Source organism: Aspergillus puulaauensis, chromosome 2, assembly GCF_016861865.1.
Source record: "Aspergillus puulaauensis MK2 DNA, chromosome 2, nearly complete sequence".
NCBI classification, from domain to species: Eukaryota; Fungi; Ascomycota; class Eurotiomycetes; order Eurotiales; family Aspergillaceae; genus Aspergillus; species Aspergillus puulaauensis.
Window position 1 is genome coordinate 4,726,611 of NC_054858.1, and position 22,640 is coordinate 4,749,250.

General features: G+C 52.9%; 8 protein-coding genes across 8 annotated transcripts; 4 read left to right on the forward strand and 4 right to left on the reverse strand.

The window, feature by feature from the left end:
- Window positions 1-2,010: 2,010 nt before the first annotated feature.
- Window positions 2,011-2,973, forward strand: APUU_21896S (uncharacterized protein; the record flags this gene model as incomplete). Its single annotated transcript, XM_041700699.1, has 2 exons — window positions 2,011-2,429; window positions 2,505-2,973. The coding sequence occupies 2 exons, from the start codon at window positions 2,011-2,013 to the stop codon at window positions 2,971-2,973; spliced, it is 888 nt and encodes a 295-aa protein (XP_041553658.1).
- A 3,076-nt stretch (window positions 2,974-6,049) lies between these two features.
- On the reverse strand, window positions 6,050-7,680 carry APUU_21897A (Zn(II)2Cys6 transcription factor; the record flags this gene model as incomplete). The annotated part of the gene is made up of 4 exons (XM_041700700.1): window positions 6,050-6,773; window positions 6,821-6,948; window positions 6,995-7,311; window positions 7,359-7,680. The coding sequence occupies 4 exons, from the start codon at window positions 7,678-7,680 to the stop codon at window positions 6,050-6,052; spliced, it is 1,491 nt and encodes a 496-aa protein (XP_041553659.1).
- Window positions 7,681-8,075: 395 nt separating this feature from the next.
- Window positions 8,076-9,710, forward strand: APUU_21898S (FAD-binding oxidoreductase; the record flags this gene model as incomplete). The annotated part of the gene is made up of 3 exons (XM_041700701.1): window positions 8,076-8,159; window positions 8,212-9,158; window positions 9,209-9,710. The coding sequence occupies 3 exons, from the start codon at window positions 8,076-8,078 to the stop codon at window positions 9,708-9,710; spliced, it is 1,533 nt and encodes a 510-aa protein (XP_041553660.1).
- A 733-nt stretch (window positions 9,711-10,443) lies between these two features.
- APUU_21899S (uncharacterized protein) lies at window positions 10,444-17,359 on the forward strand (the record flags this gene model as incomplete). The annotated part of the gene is made up of 9 exons (XM_041700702.1): window positions 10,444-10,456; window positions 10,526-10,845; window positions 10,895-11,108; window positions 11,167-11,277; window positions 11,323-11,469; window positions 11,516-11,689; window positions 11,741-11,765; window positions 11,821-12,429; window positions 12,481-17,359. 9 exons carry the CDS (start codon window positions 10,444-10,446, stop codon window positions 17,357-17,359), a joined length of 6,492 nt encoding a protein of 2,163 aa, XP_041553661.1.
- Window positions 17,360-17,439: 80 nt separating this feature from the next.
- On the reverse strand, window positions 17,440-17,841 carry APUU_21900A (uncharacterized protein; the record flags this gene model as incomplete). Its single annotated transcript, XM_041700703.1, has 1 exon — window positions 17,440-17,841. The coding sequence occupies one exon, from the start codon at window positions 17,839-17,841 to the stop codon at window positions 17,440-17,442; it is 402 nt and encodes a 133-aa protein (XP_041553662.1).
- Window positions 17,842-18,169: 328 nt separating this feature from the next.
- On the reverse strand, window positions 18,170-18,754 carry APUU_21901A (uncharacterized protein; the record flags this gene model as incomplete). The annotated part of the gene is made up of 1 exon (XM_041700704.1): window positions 18,170-18,754. The coding sequence occupies one exon, from the start codon at window positions 18,752-18,754 to the stop codon at window positions 18,170-18,172; it is 585 nt and encodes a 194-aa protein (XP_041553663.1).
- A 34-nt stretch (window positions 18,755-18,788) lies between these two features.
- APUU_21902A (uncharacterized protein) lies at window positions 18,789-19,716 on the reverse strand (the record flags this gene model as incomplete). The annotated part of the gene is made up of 2 exons (XM_041700705.1): window positions 18,789-19,442; window positions 19,495-19,716. The coding sequence occupies 2 exons, from the start codon at window positions 19,714-19,716 to the stop codon at window positions 18,789-18,791; spliced, it is 876 nt and encodes a 291-aa protein (XP_041553664.1).
- A 1,460-nt stretch (window positions 19,717-21,176) lies between these two features.
- APUU_21903S (uncharacterized protein) lies at window positions 21,177-22,480 on the forward strand (the record flags this gene model as incomplete). The annotated part of the gene is made up of 2 exons (XM_041700706.1): window positions 21,177-21,375; window positions 21,438-22,480. 2 exons carry the CDS (start codon window positions 21,177-21,179, stop codon window positions 22,478-22,480), a joined length of 1,242 nt encoding a protein of 413 aa, XP_041553665.1.
- Between the last annotated feature and the right edge of the window lie 160 nt (window positions 22,481-22,640).

The window sequence follows — 22,640 nt, forward strand, 5'->3', positions numbered from 1 at the left end:
CTTGAGTTAACTAACTTGGTTAATAATAAGTTACTCGCCGACAGTTGCTGTGTAAGCAACTAACCCCACCATGAGTCACCAACCGTAGTAACCCGATTTCTGGCCTCTATTTAATATATAGAATAATAAGTTCTCTTGCAATGTCTAACAGTGGTATGCGGCTTCGGTTGCGGGCGGGACGGTCCGGGCCTGCATTCAACAACGCGAATATCAATATCAAGTTATCAACACATAGTTAGAGATGGTAATTCACCATGTACGCTAGATGTTGCGAGACCAAACCGACAAAGTCCAGGCCTGCTCCCACTTGCAGTGTCCAACCTCGACGTCTCTTCGCGAAGAACATCGCTTTTGCTCGGGACGCCAACAGTAATGAGCCTCACAAAAGAAAACATGCCTTTTAATGACAATCGGATTAAGAAGAAGGCCTAGACCGTCGAGTCGAGGGCCGGGCTCGATCTAGAGCAGGGTCTAGAACAGAGTCTCGGCCTCCCCACGTGTCTGGTCGGCCTGAAGGTTGAAATTACGATGATCAGCGGGCAGGCCCCTGCATCCTTGAGGTGTTCGTGAGGCTCGACCGTTCGAGGTGTAAGCGGGCTCTGGCTGGGTGGTCAGTGTCACCGCTTGATGTCGTCCTTAGTGCGATTACTCGGGCCTATAGTGGTTGTATCGACAGCACAGCCACGGCCCTCTGGATCTCCCCTTTGGCGGTCTAGCCTTCAGAATGAACCTGTCAGTGCCCATAATTTCGCCAATGCTTATTCTGAAACGGACGGGGTCTTTAGATCTTGTCGTGGTTGCCATTCTCCAGGCAAGCTGCATGGTAATGACCCAACCACTGCACATCTATCACCAACGCACATCCTTCGCTCTGTATACTCGATGCGGTTCCCTCGCCCATGACTCCCATATCACTTCGTAGCCTTGGTCAAAAGGAGTATGATTGAAGAAGAGAAGTTCGCCCTCCGCCTGCACTGCCACACGTTCACTGATTCTAGAACGAGTCTCACTGTTCTGGGCAATGTATCAAACTCGGCGTCGACTCTACGATGGAGCTTACATTGTTGCCTAACTTCGAAGCTGCACCAAGGTCAGGGCAAAAGTGTGACTGATCCCCAAAAATGAAGGATTCAATTACTGTGGTTATGCGCAGCCAAGGCCTGGATCAAACGAACATCGAGTGCTTAGGCCTTCGCGTGCCACTTTCCTGGTCAGCATAGAGCGCAGTCGAGGTACATCGAGACTTATATCAATGCCCTACCCCAGCTCCGATAGTCTTAATTTCACAATTGTATTTGCTCTGTTCTGCCCAAGTATAGTTCAAATTTATCAACTTGTTCATTACTCCTTCCCTTTACTGCTGCCTTGGTATACAACCACACCCTGCTCAACCAATATGGGCTGGTCGATAGAAGATATTGTTTCATTTATAACCATGTGCATATCGATACCGACATTCATGATAGCACTATGGGGTATGATAAAATGTTACAAGCGATCACGCCACCGAAGACAAGGTTCGTTCTCGGCCATATCAAGGAGTTATTATGCTGATATTCATAGCTGTTGAAGCACTAACTCGATGCGAATCACCACCGGCCATAGATATGCCCCTTATTCAAATGGGCCATAAACCATTTCCGTCCCTGCCGTCCTCGCCTATTGATGATCCTGGAGCTCTAGAGGCGGGATGGGTCCAGTTCAACCAGATTACCATGAGCAGTGAGTCACCATGTTTACTTATAGGTTAGAAGCTCATCAGAGAAGCGGTGTCTCGTGCAGGCACTTACCGTGTTGATCAGCGTATTCGTGAAGATTGATACTATTCGACGTTTTGAGTTTGTAAAGCCACTCTCATGATACCCATTGCAAGGAGGTGGCACGTCTACTTTGTAACTTAAAATTCATTTAGATGGTAAATGATGCAACCGTCATATTAGATATTTAACATTTTGCCTCTGGCATTCTCATCTTTCATCTCCATCGCCCATCATCGTTCAGCATCAGAAAATGGCAAAGCGAAAGCGCATCTTCACTCCGAAAAGAAGGACCAAGGCAAAGCTTTCGAAGGGATCAAAACTCCCACTCGAACCAGTCGAACCTCTCAGCCAAGAGCTATCACCTTTGTTCCGCCTCCCTCCTGAGCTCCGACACATGATATACGAAGAGACCTTCATCGCACCAACAACGATCCATCTGTCCTGGGTGGACGCAAGCAACTGCCGATTCCGTAGCTTTCTCTGCAAACTCCCCGTGGAACACCAGTATGAGAAGACTCGCAGCGGCCTCCTCTGCAAAAGGTGTGACAAGAGCCATTTCGAGTGTCATCCTCGCCAAAAACGGAGCACCGATAACGCCGTGGTGCGCCGCTCCTACAGGCGGCAAAAGCATACAAGGGTAATGAGTATGCTACAAAGCTGTAAACGGATGTACGTCTCCATTCTCTCCCTGATATATAGATCTCCCTGTATAGAAACAGCTATTCTAATATCCACGATACACAGGTACCATGAAACAATCGACATGCTGTACGAGAAGAACACCTTCTACATCGAAAACCCGAAGACCCTCACCGAGCTTTGCAAGTATATGCCCCAGGAACGTCTAAGCTCCTTCCGAACCCTTTCCCTCGAATCTATATCGTACTTGGGGAATATACTGGACCCTAGACCGTCACTCCTGCTCCAATGGGACCACGCCATCGAGGTCCTGAGGAAGCTCGACGGGCTGAAATCCCTGTGTATAGTCATGCGACCCTGGTACGGCATAAGAATGGAGGAAGACACCCTGGAAAGCCCGATCAGATACGCTACGGCGGTGGGGAACCTTCCGGTTGCGCCGGTACTTTTGTGGGCTCCCTGTTTGGATGTATCGCTCAAGAGGAAGAAGGGAATCACGGCGTGTCCGCTGCATGGTATACATGGGACTGAGTCGAGGTATTCTCCGAAGGACGCTCTTTTGGGCTTTGTTTGAACTCGGGAATGCATTGCCTGGATTTCGTTCTATTAGTATTATTATTGACCAGTTATATACATGCTAGTCTTCCTCTTCCTCTTCCTCCCTCGGTACAAACAGTCCCTTACTAGCCCTAGGCTCCCCCTTCACCACACTGCTCCCACAAATAACAGCCCCCCCCCTCGCCCGTCGCTCATCAACCTTCCGCCAGTAAAACTGCCTCAACAACTTCTCAATCCTGTTATAAACCGGCTCGCCGCACCACTGAGCAAGCTCAATGCCATACATAAGATGTTCCTCCAGCAAGGCAAACTCAACATCATCCCCTCTCGCATCAATCCCCTCCAACAGCGCAGCAATATAACGACATTTCGGGTTTCGCCAGGAATGCAACAAGCACTGCATCGGACACAGAATGCCGTCATCGGGGTCCGGCCGATCGACATACGCAAACGGGTCCGCCCCGCGGGCTAGCAGGATCGATATCGCGTTCGAGTCGTACTCTTTCGGTGGATACAAGGCTGCACGGAGTAGCGCCGTCTTCCCTTCATTGTCTACGGCGTTAATGTCCATCCCCTGGGCTATTAGGAGGTCGACGGTTTCTGCGGCGGCGGCGTGGTCGCGTCCGTTTGCGGCGTTTTCGAGCATGTCGGCTTGCTGGTCGGTGTGGTTGATGTTGAAGCCACGTTTTATGAGGAGGGTTAGGAGTGTGGCGTTTCCGTGTTTTGCGGCGTCTGAGACGGCGTATTGTAGTGTTAGGTCGTCGAGGGTGTTGGGGTTGGGATTGAAGCCGTGTTGGAGGACGAGGTCGATCATGGGCTGGCTGCATCCGGTGAGTTTGAGCAGCAGTATCTGCGTGTTGGATCTTCTTCTTCTGGGTATGGGGATGAGGACTTCATTTAGTGTAATGTCAAGCTGATCTAGGAGGGCTTGGAGAAGGGCTGGGTCGTTTTCCTTGAAGACGGCTTCTATGATGTCTTCATGTAGCTGGGCGCCATGGGCTAGAAACAGCTTGAGGATGGCCGGATTTTGCATGGCGAGGATAAGAAGGCCGGAATCGTAATATGTATCCGGGTCCGCTCCGGCATCAAGCAGCATCTGGACGATTTCTACGCGGGCGTGCTTGCCGAGCAATGGAACGGCGAGAGGGAAATGAACAGACTCAGCGTCGACAAGGTCACCTGGGTTGCCACCGGGGTCGGCGCCGTGGGATAGCAGAAGACGCACGGTGCTGATGTGGCCGTTATACGCCGCCCAGGATAATGGAGTCGCCTGTTTTGCCGTCGGGGCGTGGTCTCGGATGAGTGGGAATGTAGGGCAGGACATAGAATCCGCATCCCATCCAATATCTATCAGCCGCTTCAAGATATCGTCTAGCCCACAGGCAGCGGCTATACAAGCAAGATGAGTCTGTTCACCGTGACTCAGTGCTCCCAGCCGGGGTTTCATATGATCCAGCACGAGCTGGACAACGACAGTGTGATTGCGTGATGCTGCACGACGCAGCATCTTGAGGTTTGGGCGGGCTCCATGGTCAAGTAAACATCTGACTATCTCTAGATGGTTCTGATAAGCAGCCGCGTTTAGAGGCCTCGAGTACTTTCGATTCTTGAAGTTCGGACTTGCGCCGCATTGAAGTAAGAATCGCACGATGTCGATATATCCATGGTAGGCGGCTTCAAAGAGCGGCGTCTCGTTTTGCATGCCTAGAACATTGACCCGTGCACCAGCATCAACAAGCATCTTGACCATTGCAAGGTTTCCGTGATGCGCAGCCGCACACAGAGGAGGGATCTCTATGGGGGTCTCAACAGGGTAATACACAAACATCCGTTGGCGGTACCGTTTCCCAGGAAGGATCGATTCATGTGAGCACTTATCTGCAGCTGACTGCAATCTGTGGGTGGTCTCTCCAGGTTCTGGATAGCTATCCAGGTCGAGAACTGGCGAGTTGACATCCACTCCTGCGTCTAGGAGCACGCGCACTGTCTGTTCATCGCCGGCGATGGTAGCCAGGGCGAGGGTTGCAGATGTGGGTTTGGCTCCGGCCTGTATAGCGTTTCGGACTGCAAGTTCACGGCCATGCTTAGCTGCCAATCCCAGACAAACACCATCCCCGAATTCGAGGTTTTGTGTGTATAGAACGGGGTCTAGTAGGTGGTAGAGGCACCGGGTGGTCCTTGACAGGGCACTCAGTTCGCTCTCATAGTCGAGGAATCCAACGATGCACAGGATCAGCTCTGTAGGAAGATCGAGCAGGGACATGTTCCTTTCAAAGATCCTGTAGCTGTTGAACGTCCAGGCAGCATCTACGGAGTAGGCAGTCAAGACAGCATGTCATGTCTGACTCGACCGTGGGGGCCATTGGGTCGTCGAGAACAGCAACTTTATAGGTAAACACGCTAAATCAAGATGGGAAATACAAACGTCGATCGGAGTGTATATCTGATCACGATGACAGTCAACAATCGCTCCTGCCACATGTTGATCATGTTGGTGAGAAGCGTACCTTCCTGGTAAGCGGGGGGGCATACCATTCGAGGCAAGAGCAACCCTCGTTTGTATCAATTGCGCCTTCCTGTTCTATGGATTACTGCCAGACCTAAATAGGAAAGAGCGAAGACACTGGGTTGCGCTTTCCACAAATACGGTTATGAATGGTCGCACCTTGCTTCGTAAAATCTATGATACTGCACTCCCGTCAACAACGTCACTAACGTCAACAGCGCTGAATTTATGAAATTGATAGAAACGCCGGGAATACGATGTGCTATAATATAATGAATATATACAATTAGGTGAAATCCAAAGTGTGCTGATGTGGACATTTCTGACCGTGCTTCGTCTTATTCTTCGACACGGTCAAAAACGTCCACAACCTCGACAGAATGATAGCAAACTCCCATAATGTGGAGACGGAGTGACGGCTGATATAATGTTATGGATCTATAAAGACGCAAAAAAAAAAAAGGTTAACTGTAAAGACACCGACATCATTCAGTCATACTCGACGCAAAACACCATGATCAGATCTACACCACCACTATGCCAGGTCCTGGCATGAGTCCCTTATAGCCACCCCTCTATTCCAGGATCAGCGCAGCCCATGCCGACTAACAGTCCACTGCATGGCAAGCGCATACGGGCGATCAAAACACCCATCCCAATCGGTGCGGCCACTCGCCCAGAACCGCTCGAGGAACTCCCTCGCCATGCGCGGGACATACGAACCCTGCGCGCGAGACAGCGGGCCTAGACTCTCGCTTACGAAGGCGCGCATGCTGGGGCTATCGTGCACGGCGTCGACGCCGAGCACGACGAGGGCCCAGAGGACGGAGGTTCCAAAGCGGGCGGTGGGGAGGGATTTCGAGAGGAGGGTGTGTAGGGTTTGGCGGGCGGTGGTTTTGCAGGATTGTAGGGGTGGGCTGTAGGGTAGGATTTCGACGCTTTGCAGGGATGAGATGCAGTATATTGTGACGGCGGACTGGATGGTTTGGGCGAGGAGGATCCAGTCTGGGCGGGACTTGGGGGGTCGGGATGCGGCGTAGGTGGTTGGGTTGAAGGATTGGATTGTGGTTAGGACTTCGGTGGCTTCGGTTTTGAGGTCGGAGGTTGGTGGGAGGATGGGCCGCAGGGCTGTAGCGCGGGCTCGCAGGTGGTTGATCCTCACGGTGGCCGCGAAGAGCGAGATTGGGAAGGGGTAGAAGGTGTAGGGCTTGTCGCCGTAGTCGTCCAGGATGGCGTCGAGCTCGGCGAGGAGGGTGGTGCTCATTGTAAGGTCGTGGGCCGGGGAGGAAGTGTCGCCGAGGACAGTGACGCTGCACAGTTAGGGCTAGAAATGATTGCAGTATAGATGGGTGCGTACTATGCGTAGCAGAGGAGGAGAGGCTCCACGCCAGGACCGGCCAGGGCCCGCAAGCCGCCGCGGAGTGCGATGAGCTGCTGGATTCCTTGCAGGTGGAATCGCCAGTGCAGTGATATTCCCTGATGGGCCTGTGCTGGTCAGTATGCTGCGGTGTAATGGGTGTTGGTGGCCTACATCAGCCAGAAGTAGCGACAGTATCCCCGCCATCAGGAAATTGATGTACTTTTTCCGAGTCTTTTCATTGGCCATTGCCGCGTTAAGCGAGCGCAGAATCAAGCCCCGGAAGTGATAATAAGTGGGCGCCAGGGACTGGGCATAAGCCGGATCCTTGGAGCTGTGGATTCGATGGTTCAACGCCATGCAGACAATCTCCAGGCGCAGATAGTCCGGCCGCGCAACCCCAGCGTGGATATGGGCGGGCTGGATCTTGTAAACAAAAGGATGATTGCCGACGACATTCCCTACCAGAACAGGGTGCATTGCGGAGTTGTCTGCAGCGGTTAGCAAAGCCGTGATACGTGGATATATGGCGACAGACAGTAATCCACCGCATCGAAGATGGCGTCCGCATTGACCTTGAAGCAACCCCGCGGGATAATCAAGAAATCGGGATTCTTCGCCCGATCGTTGATAGTAATCACCGGCTCCTTGCAGCCGTGGCCGCTGTCTTTCGTCTTACGCGCCCGAGTCCGTGATTTTACTTTACCCGGTGCAAGCCAGTTCAGCCTCAGGGGCTCCTTCTCGCCGTAGCCAGGACACGGCGTCCCACTCTTGATGCACCGCTTGCACTCGGGCTGCGTGAAGTCGCAGACGAGCGACCGCCGGAGACATTCCCAGCAGTGGCGTTTGCGTTGCTCCATGGTGATAGTCATAACTCCGTCTAGCGGTCCACGCGTGTCTGGGCGGTCTCTCGGCAGTAGTGACTGTGTCGGGGATATTGAAGAAGTCTGGGCGTCCTGATAAACCCCCAGGGGCACCGCGAGGAGTCAGGACACGGCTGAGCACCGGGCCCGAGGCCTCCGTGGCCCCCAACTGTTCAGCTGCGGCTGCAGAGACGGACAGCGACTGGCTCTGATGCTGTTTAGGGCCCACTGATCGGCCTGCTTGGCATTGCTTCTCTCTCGTTCCGGAAGTGGCTGTGGCTGTGGGGTATACAGATATTCCGTGGTCATGGTCTATAAAGCGCTGTTCTGGTTCAGGAGAATTAGTAGTTCAACATCTCCATCTCAACATCATGATACCAAGTTTAACAAACATGGCTTTCATAGCCACAGCACTCACCGCATTAAGCAGCCCCGTCGCTGCCAGTACCCCCTGGGCTGGAACCGGCTACCCTCCTGTTCGTGATACCCTTTCACCCAACTACCCAATATCCAAGCCTAACATCACAGTGCGACGCCCTCATCACAGCTGGCCTCGGCAACAGAGTGGTCCTCCCATCCCACGCATCCTATGAACCCCGAATCCAGAGCTACTGGGCCCTGAACACCCGACGACACCCCTACTGCCTTGTGCAACCCCACACTGCACAAGAAGTCTCGACCGTCTTGACAACACTTCTGGGACCAAACGAAAATGGCAATGCCCCGAACCAAATCGACGGCGCAGGGGACTGGCACGTCGCCATCCGCGCAGGCGGGCATAACCTCGGCGACTCGAATAACATCGCCAACGGCGTGACAATCGACCTGGCGTATCTAAACGGGACGTCCTACAACGCTGGCACAAATATTGCCAGTATCGGGCCCGGCGCGAAATGGGAGGATGTGTATGCCTCGCTGCATAAATACGGGGTTGTTGCCACAGGAGGGCGCGATGGCGATGTTGGTGTTGGCGGGTTCTTGCTTGGGGGCGGATCGACTTATTACATGGCGAAGGAAGGGTTTGGATGTGATTCCATTGCGAACTTCGAGGTTGTGCTTGCGAATGGGACGATCGTTCATGCGAACAAGAATGAGAATGAGGATCTGTGGAGGGCGTTGAAGGGGGGTGGGAGTAACTTTGGGGTTGTCACTAGGTATGATATGGAGGCGCTGCCGGATAAGAAACTTGTCAGGGGCCAGAGGAGTATAAGTGCGAAGTATACGGGGCAGTTTGTCGATGCGGTTGTCGACTTTACGGACAAGCAGGAGAAGTTTGATGATGATGCGCTGATTGCGATTCTGGCGCATGTCGAGGGCGAGGATATCCTGGCTACGATCGAGGTTAACACTGAGGGTGTGCAGAACAGCACTGGCTTTGACAAGTTCACGAAGATTCCCCAGATAAAGCCATTCGAGCAGAACGTTGGCTATCTGTATGAAGCTGCTCGGAACTCGACTCTCCCTGGGGATGCATGGTATGTTGCCCTTTCTTATGGTCAGTCAGATATTTATACTAATCAGTCAGGGCCCTGCAAACAACCCTAACATTCAAGAACGACGCAAAGATGCTCAACTACGCCGCATCAGCACACAGAGAATTCGCCGCTGACGTGCAAAAGGCCATCGGGAAGGAAAGCTTCTACAGCATTACCTTCTTCCAGCCCCTGCCCTCTTTCTTCGCAGATATCAGCGAGAAGCGAGGCGGCAACATGTTCGCGGATACCTTGAAAGACGGAAATGCCGTGCTCTGGACTGGCGGGATATTCGTCAACACCAACCAGTCTGACTTTGCAGTTGCGTCTGCTCGCATGCATGAGCTGGTTGCGGAGCTGGAGCAGTATTCCCAGAGTATTGGTGCGGACAACCAGTTGAGGTATCTGAACTATGCGGATTTCTCGCAGGATCCGCTGGGGAGTTATCCTGAGGAGAGTGTTGAGCATATGCACAAGGTTGCGGCGAAATATGACCCCGAGGGGAAGTTCCAGGCAAGGATTCCCGGGGGATTCAAGATATCGAGGGTGCAATAGTGTACGCCGAAGGGACGTGGTGTTATGGATAGTTGCCCTGATTATAATGTTGAGTCAAACGAGGCTCATAGCTAGATACATGTATATCGCATTCATATAATATGTTCTATGTACACAATGGCTCTAAGTCCTAATCTATGCAAGAACATACCTGGCAGAAAGTTTAACTTGATCTGTTGATGAATGGGATTGCCGGGATGGCATGAACCTATATGAGGTCTGAAAAGTCAAGCATATATAATAATAGTAGGTAGAGCACTAGTGCCCTTCATAGTCAAGTCCTTATTATATGACATCCCCTGGACTACGCCGGGTCGACTTGGTAATTTTGGAATTGTACACCGTCAGATCCAATGTCTATAAAATGCCGAACTCTAACCTCGTACCAGATGCAACCAACGTGCTAGCTTTGAGGCATCCGTGACAGATTTTTGACAGGAAGATCAGTGGAACTGGACCACCGACGAGCTGCAGCTAAATCCATACCTAGCGCCTCATCCAGTGGATGTTCACCGTGTCTCATTCGAGAATTCCCGACAGGGGTCCACCCACGACACGCTGGCAGGCAATGTCAGCAGTCAGCACTAGCAGTGCAGTACACGAGCCGGACCGCGGGGCTGAATCGAGATTCAGCTCGATCCCCTCTTTGCGTTCATTCAGATCTTCATGGTCTGAATCTGGATCTGACTCGCCTTTCCGGTGCTAGGCTAGCGATCGAGAGGAATAGAGAGATATGGCTCAGCTTGGTAAGAAAGTTGGGACTAATACTGGGGGCGCGAACTTGTTGCTTACTGCTTCACGTACTGCTTGATCAGATACGCCCGAAACCACGGACCTCTGGGCTGAGGCGATTAGAGAACTGGATGAATCCGACAGAGCGCTGATATGGGGCCACGCCGCGAATAAGTTGAACGTACTCGACGATGTTCTTGAAAGTGCCAGGGAGAAGGAGAGACTGAGCAAGCAGAAGAGGTGGGTGTACAGGAAGAGAGACGGAACAAAAGGAGAACTACACGATCTCTTTAACAGGGTCGTCGACAAGGTTGCGCATTTCAAGAAACTGGGTGATTCTATCGCGGCGTTGGATCCTACACATCTGGCTATCCCGTGGGCGGCAGTCGGGTTGGGGCTTCAGGTAGGATAACTCGGTAGGTCCCTCAGATCGATGGCTGATATGACTGTAGATTGCTGTGAATTACTTTGAGCACGACAGCCTTGCACAGGAAGGACTGCAGGTGTTGGTGGTGCTCGTTCCTCGATACACCGTGTTTGAGAATCTCTATCTGGGAGACGACTCTCAGATCAACAAAACGTTAAAGGCCGAATTGGTTAGAATGTACTCTCGGGCTTTGGTGTTTATAGCAAAGCTGAAGACATACTATGAAAAGGGCATAGGGAGTGCGTTACGGACATACCCTTGATTTTACGATCGCATTGCAGATATTGACTGATATAGAGCGCGTATTGAAGAGTGTTTGGACGCCGGTGCACCTAAAGCAGCTCATTGACGAGGTTCGATCGCAACAAACAGTCGTCGACGATCTTGGACGCCTTGTCGATGCTGAGCGTATGGATAGCACTTTATAAACAGGTCAAGGCTGACTGAATGCAGGCCAACGGGACGCCGCGAGTAGAACTCAAAGCCAGCTTAAAGACGCCAACAGCAGGCAGGTTACATTGCGAAAGGCATTAGAGGACTTCCAAGATCCAATACAAGAAATACACGATGGCATGGTCGACCTCGTCAGGAACCTAAAGGGTATGCATACCGACCTGTTTTGCGGAGTATAACTAACACACTGCAGTCCAGGAAGAGGCGCAAATCCTCAATTGGCTTTCTCGTGTCTCGTACGATAAATATCACCAAAGCCTGCGGGTCAATCGCATGAAAGGCACCGGGCTGTGGGTATTCGATCAGCCTCAATATAAGCATTGGAGGACGTCGGCAGAGTCGTCCGTTCTGTGGCTACACGGGCAACGTAAGTGCCTTTCATTGAGATACCGAACGGTAGTATGCTAACACTGACCAGCGGGAACTGGGAAGAGCACGCTGATGTGAGAACCTAGCCATATCCTGCTCTGAAGACAATGTGCCAATCATGCTTTCTAGGTCCTTGATTCTTGACAGCGTCCGAGCGAACCAAGCAGCCCTCCAGGCAAGCCGGTTGGCTTATATATACTGCTCCCGGAATGCAGCCGCGCGAGATGACGAGCCCGAGTCGTTGACACGCAATATAATAAAACAACTATCCCGCCCAGGACCTGGAAAGCCCCTTCGCGGGGCCGTGGTTCAGAAGTACCAGGATATGCAAGAACAGCGCTACGGGATGGAAGTGCTGGCATTCCCTGACACTAGGAATTTGCTTATGCAGATGGTAGAGGAGGGGACTACAATGATCTTCGTGGACGCTGTTGACGAGTGCACCCCGGCGCAGCAGAAAGAGCTCTTTCAGATCGTGCGATGTCTGCTGGAGCCGCATGACAGGCGGGCAGTCAAGATACTGATATCCAGCAGACCAAGTCTCGAAATATCAACTCAGATCAGAGCTCTCGACAACTCCTATACCATCGATGCAGGACAGAATAGGGGTGATATCGAGAGCTTCGCCCGGCTAAAGGCGAACGAATGCGCAGAGGACATGAAGCTGCGCATGATACCTGTTTCCAGCGATTTTGAAGCTAGGCTGGCAAGGGCCCTCATCGACGGTGCACAAGGAATGTAAGATATCCCACCATCCCAGTGTCGACCAGGTTGGGCTGATCAATACAGGTTTCTGTGGATCAAGCTGCAAGCTGACTTGTTGAGCGACCCGACGCAAACCACATTCGAAGAAGATGCCCTGCGACGAGTCCGCGAGGCTCCGGAAGAACTATCGGGAGTCTACTCTTCCATCTATAGCAGAATACAGCAAGGAGGCAGGAAGATGCGCGAGACCGCAGTCACAATGATCCACTGGCTGCTCTGCACCGCAGCGCCTTTGGGCCGTGGTGAACTGCGAGTGGCTCTATCCAGGCACATTGGCTCCGATATATCAGAGGAAATTATCATCCAGAGCTGTATCAATCTTGTCATGGTTGATAATGACCTAAACACCTTCAGATTCATCCACACCTCTGTCAAGGACTTCTTCGAAGGCAAGGCCGAGTTCAGTATAAATAGCAGAAATGCCACTGCTGCCGATGTTTGCCTCCGGGAACTCACCCAGGCAGTGACAATCCCCCCATCTCTGTCTCTAAAGCGCGAGTCTCTATACTGCTATTCAATCCTGTACTGGGTATCTCACGTCGAGAAAGCCGGTCCCGATCGGCCCTCCATAACGATCGAAGATGCCATACGAGATCTATGCCTTGCCGATGGTGGGATGCAGCCGTGGTTTACTCACTGGTTGGAAAAGCTGCAGCTTGTTTGTGAGATCTTGGACTGGAACGACCCCTTCAAGGACAAGGTTCTGCAGGCACTCAGCTCACCCGAGACGTCGTTCTTTGCGGGTTGTGCTTTTGGCATCGTCGAGGTTGTTGCACGGTACCGCCAGATAGAGCCAGCGCTTTTTAGGGCCGAGAATGCAATGGGGGCAACGGGGCTACATCTCGCATGTCAATATGGCCACCTTGCCGTTGCGAAGGAGTTACTGAATGGACGGGCTGAAGTTGATGCAAAGGATAAGTACGAAGAGTCCGCTCTGATTCGGGCATCCTGCGCTGGCCATGATGATATTGTCGAGTTCCTACTCAGCCAAGGGGCCAATGCAAAGATCCAAGGCAGGCGGTTTGGAACGGCTCTCCAGGCAGCAGCCCTACATGGCCACCTGGGCATTGTTCGGCGGCTAATCAGGAGAGGTGTCGATATTGAGGCCGAAGGTGGCCAGTTCGGAACTGCGCTCCAGGCTGCATCAGTCCGGGGCCATCTGCAAGTGGTTAAAGAGCTTCTGGCTTCTGGTGCTGACATTAATGCCCCCGGGGGCGCCTACGAAACGATCTATGAGACGGCGCCCACTGCGGCCATTGCCGAAGGAGTAAGGACGACGGTGAAATACATCTTGGACACACAGCAAGAGGCGAACTACAGAAGATTTAGATCAAGGGAGACCAGGGACGAGGACACCGTACAGTTATCCTTGGACAGGACACTCGACATGAATCTCAAGAAGTCTGGCTTCGGCCCAGCCATCCATTCGGCGTCTCGCGCAGGGCATAAGGAGGTCGTGGACGAACTGATATCGTCAAGGCTACTAGACGTGAACAGCGAAGGAGGTCGATACGGCAGTTGTCTGCAAGCAGCTGCAGTGTCCGGGAGTGTTTCCATTGCAGCTACGTTACTCAAGGCCGGCGCCGACGTGAATAGCCAGAATGGAACTTACGGGACGCCTCTCGCTGCAGCATGCCGTCGGTCCCATTACAGCCTTGCGGAATTCCTAGTTGGTAACGGGGCTGGGGTCAACATTGAAGCTGGGGCTTACGGTACGCCCCTCCAGGCCGCTGCTCGCTCGGGAAACTGTGACATTGTGAGGTTGCTTTTGGATAACGGTGCCAACCCAAACCTGGTGGCAGGCATGTATGCTACACCTCTGCAGGCTGCGGCACGCGACGGCTTCTTGGAAATTATCAAACTATGCCTGGATAGAGGCGCGGACACAAATATCGAAGGCGGTTCATTCGGCACAGCGCTGCAGGCTGCATCTGGTGCTGGCCATCTGGACGCAGTGAAACCGCTACTGGAAAATGGGGCCCAGGTTGGAAATGCATTGCAAGTCGCGTGTCTTGGAGGGCATCGTGATGTGGTGGAATGCCTCCTCACGCATGGTGCGAATATAGAGAGCGATGCCAGGGGCTTCCGTACCCCAATCGAGGCGGCAGCAGCTGGGAACCACCTCGATTTGCTATCGTTCCTCGTTCAGAAGAGTGAAGGTCTCGAATACCCAAGGCAGGCTTTGAATGCTGCCCTCGAGCGAGCTGCAGAGAGTGGGGATGAACCATTGACCAGAACCTTGCTGGAGCGCGGCGCAGATCCACAAAACGGCATGGAGTACGGAATGTCGCATCTGTGCAACATGCTGAGTGAGACTAAAGGCAGAGCAAATTCCCGCGCTTTGTACCAGTGTCCGCTAGAGCGTGCTGCGAGGAATGGACACGAAAGCGTATTCCAGCTGCTGCTGAGCAGGGTCAATCGGTCGAACTCCTGCCCCGAAATACCATCTGCATTGGAGTCTGCAGCTGAATACGGACATATCAACATCGTTCAGATACTCCTACATGACGAAATTGGTCCGGAAGACCAGAGTGATGCCCTATCTGCCGCAACGAGAGGCGGCCACGACAACATAGTGCGGCTTCTGGTGGGGAGTGGTGCTAGGGCCACCCCTGACACAGTAATAGCAGCCTGCAGACAGGGCAATCCAGAGATCTTGAATTTTCTTTTGACTGAAGCAGAGAGCTACTTGAGTGCGGAAACAACTGGGCCGGCTTTATTGCATGCGGCACTCCAAGGGAATTGTGACATGGTGGAGATATTGATCCAGTATGGCACAGATGTTAATGCGCTGACCAACTATTCTGACTTCGAACCGTATATCTATCACGGCTCTCTGAAGTCTCCATCGCGGTCTCCGGGGGTTGATGCTGCTGCTTCTGACCATGACAGCCCTAGTCTGCGCGAGGAGCGTGAGGACATCAGCCAAGGGGAATCTGACTCCGAGTCCGCCGACAATTTCTCTACTGATCATCTATCGGATTCCTCTTCTGAGATATCGAACACTGAGGGGCTCGAGCATCAAGGGGCCAGTAATGAAGATATAAACGATGATTTCGCCAATCAAGAAACCAACACAGAGTCAGAGTCAGTTGACGATGGAGACGCCGAGGACTCAGACGCTTCGGCGAGCTCTTTTGACTCTGTTGGCTATTTCGTTCCTACCGAAAAATCGCAGTATCGGAAACCTGGTTCGCGGCTGGGGATTACTGCATTGCATGGTGCTATTTTCGCTGGGCACGAACCAGTTGCCAGAATCCTCCTCGAGCATAACGCCAGTTTTACAGTGAAGGGGCTACGAGTGCCCTTTGTATTGCAGATGGCCGCACTATTTGGCCGCGTCAGCATCGTCAAGACACTGGTAGATATGCGAGCTGGCGTTAATGAAGTATCTGGCAGATACGGCACTGCACTTCAGGCCGCTGCCTTTGGGGGCTCCAAAGAGGTCGTACGAATTTTGCTAGAAAGCAATGCCGACGTCAACCAGGAGAGCGGCAGGTTTGGAACTGCGCTACAAGCAGCAGCGTCGCAGCGTCATGAAGCAGTTGTCCAGCATCTTCTGGACGCTGGAGCAGATGTCCAGAGGGAGGGAGGAACCCCCAAGACTAATCTAAGTGAGAGGGAAAGGAGGCTAGGGCTGGCCAGTATCCATACTCTGTTCGAACGGCAACCGTTACGCTGGCAAAATGGACTGTTTGGAACGTCATTGCAAGCAGCAGCCAACGCTGGCAGTGTCGAGATTGTGCGGCTGTTGCTGGATCGCGGTGCAGATATTGGCGTCACGGACGTATACGGCCAGACGCCGCTGCATCATGCGGCATGCCAGGGCCATGAAGCTGTGGTGGCGCTGCTTCTGCAAAGAGGGGCCAATCCAAACAGCGAAGACCGCCAGGGACGCAGCTCGATCATCATGGCTGCCAGCAATGGGTGGAAGTCGGTACTCGCGCGGCTTGGTGGAGCGGGTGCCAGCCCTATATCAACCAACAAGGCCTGCTCTCCAGCCCTGCACCATGCTGCGTCTAACGGCCATGTGACAGTTCTGGAGCAGCTGCTTGCACAGGGCTACGATATTGACCTGAAGAACCGGCGGGGCGAGACTCCATTGATGATGGCAGCAGAAAAGGGGCGCACGTCCGCGGTGCGCTTTCTGCTCGACAAGGGCAGCGACTTCAAACGGAGAGACGACAATGGAGATACGGCCATCGAAAGGGCAGTTCTCGAGGCTCGTAGCGCGGTTGTTAGGCTTTTTCTCGCGCGAGGGCTGGACCCAAACGAAAGGGACGACGACGGCCCATGCCTCCTCCATATTGCCACATCTAACATTTATGATGACCGGAGATTCTTCCGACCGGGGAGCGCTGAGCTCCAGGTTCTTTATGCCCTCGCAAACCATCCAGGTATTCAACTTGAGCTGCGCGATGGCGAAGGCGCAACTGCCTTGCATCGCGCGGCTGGCATGTGGAACCCATGGATGCTGGCAATTCTGGTGGACAGCGGTGCCGATATCGAAGCTCGAGATGCAGAGGGCCTGACTCCTCTACACTATTGTGCATGCAGTCCGCGCCAGACTCCTCCAACTCCCATTGCGGCGCTTCAATATCTGGTTAGCAAAGGGGCAGATATAAACGCAAGATCCAACAATGGCGAGAACGTGCGGATGCGGGCGCGCCGATGTCTGGGTGATAGCCGTCTAGATGAAAAGACAGACCAATATCTTGCTGGCTTGGGGCTGCAACGTCCCAGCGATGAGGCTGATAGCTCAGAGGATGAAAGGAGCTCCTCCAGCGCCGCCTCGGTATCTGGAACTCCGCGACGGTTTAGCGACAGTGCCATCATATCGAGGGGTGCCGCAGCATTACAGAGAGCAGCGATGATGAATATCAAGACTCTGTTGAATTCCTGAGCAAGGGGACAGATTGGGGGCTGGACATTTATATGATAGAGAATAGACTGAACTATAGAATAAGACACTGACACAAAACCCTAAACACGATTATCCTCAACATGAATAACCTTCAACTCGTTACCATCATCATCCCGATTAGATCTCCCAAGTAACCCAACCTGCAAATCTCCCGAGCCTGCGCGCTCCGCATCCTCAGGAAAAATATAATTCAGCACATCAGGATGGTGCCCGGTCACAACCCAGCCAGACACAGGGTCCCCGTCCAGCACAATACACTCGAAGTCGGCAGACGGAGTCGCAACATGGACAGGGCCCCATTTTGACAGGAGCTCTGTTGCTTGTGTGGCCAGGTCGCCGGCGGGCTCCATGATGATGACGCAAGTTCCGTGCTCGAATAGCACCCAGCTTTTTTTGTCGTTGTCTAGGATGTCTCGCCAGATGGCGGCAAGGTCTTCTGGTTTAGGCTCCGCTGAAGGCATTGTGGTCTGGCTGGTCTCGTTAATGGATGAGGGGCGACAGTGCTGCAAGACTCACTGCGTTTGGCACTGTGTTTGAAGCTTTCGCTGCTGTTTATTTGGCGTTGTTCTCCTTTATATCAGTTGCGGCTCTTGCGCTTTGACGAGTGGTGTCCTGCAGAAGATAGAAGATGAGAATGGAGATACGGCTGTTAGGATGGGACGGGCCAGCTTAAATACGAAGAACGCTATGTTATCTGACTAATGAGGATCTGCGTGGTGATAAGTTAGTCACCTAGTTAAGAGTCTTGTTGCCTAGTACTCTATACGAGGTTGTATATTGAACTGTTATTCAACACTCGCTGTATTCCACCAACGCCAGCAACTCCTTCTGGATACCAGACCAAGCACCAGCTCGAGTATTACATGCTAACCACCAGTCCCCGTTTGCGTTCTTCCCAAGCACCCTGAGAAAATTCCTCGTCGGATACCCCGAACAATAATAGGCATCGTTGACGAAAGACGGTCTTCCGCGAATATGGGAGCCGTCTTGACCCTGCCGACCAAGCGCAGCAGAAAAGTCTGCTTCGAAATAACGGCCTTTGTGGTGGTTCGAACATGGCAGGAATAGTATATTCCCACCTCCAATGAGCGACGACGCTACCTTCGACAGGGAGAGCTTCTGGATAGCCACCAAGGCATCCACTTGTTCTAGTGTCCTATGCTTGATAAGATCCTGACGGAGCTTGGACGATACATAGGCAATTCCCTCATCGTCGACAGCTTGTCTAGCAGTAAACATGGTATTAGCGAGAGATCCTGTGTTACCGAGACAAACGGTGGCGGGTGGAATTCGGTCCGCGAAGAGGTTTGCGATATTGACGACGTTCATGATCATCATGGTGCGAGACGGCGAGACGTTCAGAGCCTTGGCCATTGTCCGTGACCACCAGGACAGGATGATATCGCTCTCACTCACGAAGGGCGCTTGGGCTGGTATGGACTTGTCGGTTATCGGTGAGACTCGCCAGGGTGGCCTCGCGCATTCGGTCCACGCATCGTCCTGGTATTCGGAATGTGTGCTGTTCATCTTTCCAGTATAACAGTATTTCAAAAAGTAAGCGAAGGAAGAAGAGGATCATAGCGGGCCAGGAGAGAAGGTGCTCATAATAAACGTAGTTCTTCGCAGCGGCCTTTTCGCTCCCTACTGCAGCGAACGGGTCTTGATCTATCGGAATACAACGAGGGATATCTTGATCTCTGCCACCTACAGCAGCTGCCCAGGCTTTAATGAATTCAGCCCGTGCCATGGCATCGAATAGTGTGTGTAAGTGGGTGATCGTGATGAGAGTGGCATCTTGGAACAGCACGACGTGGATATGTAACTGCGGAATATCAGAGTACATCCAGTCTGATAGCCAGCGAGGAGACTGCGGGTGACGCAGCAACGGCGCAAATTCTGCAGGAGAAGGATATAAATGTGTAGAATCATCCCCTGGTCGTGGCAGCTGCGAGCCCAATATATGGCTGGCAATGCCCATGCGGTGTTCAGCAGTCGTAAAGCGAAACGCCGGTCGCGACGCGTCATGGCACGTTGGGAGATGATACTCCAGATGATCACTGCGCTGTATCACTGTTTAAACCGTATTTTGCGGGTTAGATCTGTATATCACGTACATTGACCCGTAACCGAGCCCCGAGCTGCCTCCACTCTCCAGTGTCTATCAACCGGACCAGCCCTGCCTGGAGTTTGGATGGGTCCAGCACGTCGTTGAACTGCATGGTGAAGTCGAAACCAAGGTAACGAAGGAAGGGCGCATCGTCCCAGGCCCGTAGCGGAATGATCTTGTCGGTGGGCACCGTCTTGGGCTGCTTTCGCCATATTGATGAGAGAACCATGGCTCGTGGCGAGAAAGCAATTAGGTCGATTGAACTGGGTATAACATCGGTACTTACAATCAAACGAATATGAGGGCCGTGGTTGCTTAAATGCGAAGACCCGGGGATAGAGGTAGCACAGAATTAGCAGAGCCCGTGCTTCAAGACAAGACTCAGCTGCAGTTCGTAAAGGGGTCGGAGTATTTCGAAACCGATGCCCCTGCATATGATCATTTGATCAATAAATATCAATATCCAAGGGGAATAATGCCGGTAGTATTCATATCCCAACTGCTTCTTCCCATTATCCCTCTTCTAGCTCAGCCGGAAAAGGGCTTTGTACCACAGTAGCGACTCGACCTCGTCGCAATCCCGATTCTACTCACACCATTCAGCCCAAATCCAGTGACACAATGCATGAATGTGGATGCCTTGTTGGACTAGGACGTGCGCGCAGCATGACTTGTTCTATAGACATGATCCTATACGCAGGGCGTGACTTGCCGTCCTGGTGGAGTCAGGTAGTGTATGTCGCGAATTCTCGCCATTTGAAGAGTTCAGAATACGCCGTTATCTTTCTCCTCACTGGCCATCGTAGGAGCAAACCGTTCATCAGACCAAAAACCTCCAGGGTCTTCTGCAATGTCCGGATAGGAGTGTCACACCACCGGTATTCACAGCCAAGATACGGGGTTATTGGGGTTATTGCCGGTCCCGTATTTACTCGAGGGCAGCCAAAGGGGTCACGATGCAGGCAGAGTCGCACAAGGTAATTGACATAGCGCTGTGTCCCACCCTGGTGGAATGCTTGCCGGGACTTCGAACTACACGATATTGCCGCTGGCTTTAATCTCCAGCCCGAGTGCGTATACGCTGGCATGGGAGTGATTATCGTGGATGCATCAATACCGTTCGACCCTCATTGCTTTTATCTCGACGAGACAGAAACTTAACCTTTGAGCCGGCTGGGGAGGAGCTCTTCCATTACTTTCAAGTCAATGCTTCCATTTATAATGAGAGCCGCCCTTGCATGCCAAGTCCAATGGCGACTGAAAGCGCTTGGAATCGAGGCGCAGGCTGTCAGATTGGCCAGGTCGTGTTAGGCTGTTTGTCGCCCAATTTTCCCTCGTATTTCGCCAATCTCGTGCAAGGACCAGAATCCTGCAGGCATTCCAACAAGCTAGCAGCAGCGCCAGGCTGGATTGATGCTAGGATGGGGATGCTAATGGCTGGACTGGCTAGTGCTGGGGCCAGCTGAACTCCAAGGCTGAAGGCTCCACTCGTCTGCACGTTGTTAAAGCATTATTATTAAACCGTTTGCCTGTCGTGCACTTCCCCGTAGCTCTTTTGTTTCTGTCGCAGTGAGAAACGGGCGTTGTTCCTGTCCCTCTCCCTATCCAGCTCGCCTCCATACCCTAACCTACCGATCAACCACCTATTCATATCGCATCCAACAGTCCAGCAACAGAATAATATCCACGATGGCCCCCACACGGCCCCTCCTCACGCTCCTCCAGCGCGACTTCGACCCCGGCGCCCCCGCAGCCAGTTTCCGCGACGAATGGTCCACGCCCTCCAACTACGCATTCACCATCCTGCTGCTTATCGGCGGCGATCTCGTCAACCGCGCCCTGGCACAGTTAGTGGGAGGGTGGCTGACGCCTGTTGCTTTCTCATTTGGTGGGTATTTCTTTCTTGCCTACAAACATGCCTACCTTATAGGCGTGAGACTAACGATACAGGATGGGTCTCGTATGCAACGGCCGCCGTCTGCTCCGCACTAGGCGAGTACAGATTAATGCCGGACGCCGACACAGGATGCTCGCTGATAAACGGGAAGAACGGGTTCGTGCGCGGCAACAACAGCTGGGTGCTTGGGCGGATGATGCGCGACTACGACTACTGGATGGACCGCGCGATCCGGGAAAAGACAGACTCGCTCCTAGATGCGCGGTGGAAATTCGACCAGGCGCGCGAGACGGAGAAGTATCCCGATGAGGGCGTGACGGTGCCGCGGCCGAGTCAGGCGGGGCTGGTGGTTAGTATCTACAAGCCGAGTCGGACGGTGCGGCATGGGGTTCCGGGGCGGGATTTGCTGTTCTGGAGTGGACTGGCTGTGACGCTGGTGCAGCTGGGGATTGCGAGTATACCGACGGGGCTGGATGGGGACTGGGGGGTGTTGATGATTACGGGGGCTGCGACGGGGCTGTGCTATGTGACGGGGGCGTTGAGGCAGTGGAGCGTTGAGAAGTGGGCGTGTCGCAGTCTGGATACGAGGACGAAGAAGAATTTTGTCCTGACGAGGGGCAATGGTGCGCAGCATGCCATTGCGATTGTGAGTGATGGGCATGGGCTGGATCTGGAGGATCTGGCGACGGGGTTCTCGATGATTGATAAACCGACGATTACGCTGTCGGCGCAGCTGGCGACTGTTGCGCTGGGGATTGCTTGGGTTGTCTTGCTGATTACGGCCTCTGCTGTCGATACTGGGTCCTGGTATCTGATTGCAGTGGGAGGGATTGGGATGCTGCAGAATATCTTTGTTGCTGGGTGGAAGAGAACCCCGGCGGCTTATGGGGTGCCACTCGACTTTGTAGAGGTTGTGGGCGAGGTCAAGGTCATGCAGACCCTGATGGAAGTCGAGAAGAAGTACGAGAAGCTGGGGAAGAGCATGCTGGGGACCTTCTTCCCTGGCGACCTGAGGGACAATGAGGTCAAGCAGTGGGATGATATTGCGGCACAGTGGAAGGAGAAGAAGCAGGCAGACGACAGGAAGGGAAAGTAATCCTCATGAACCAATATCTATATTATTTTATGCCCTATTCAGTTGTAGGCTTGCTATCTACATGCTTTGCGTATCCTTTACAAAGTAAACCCTAACTGGAGTCGACCAGGACTGGCCCACGGCACCAGGTAAAACATCAAGCTGGTCTGTCATTCGCGTA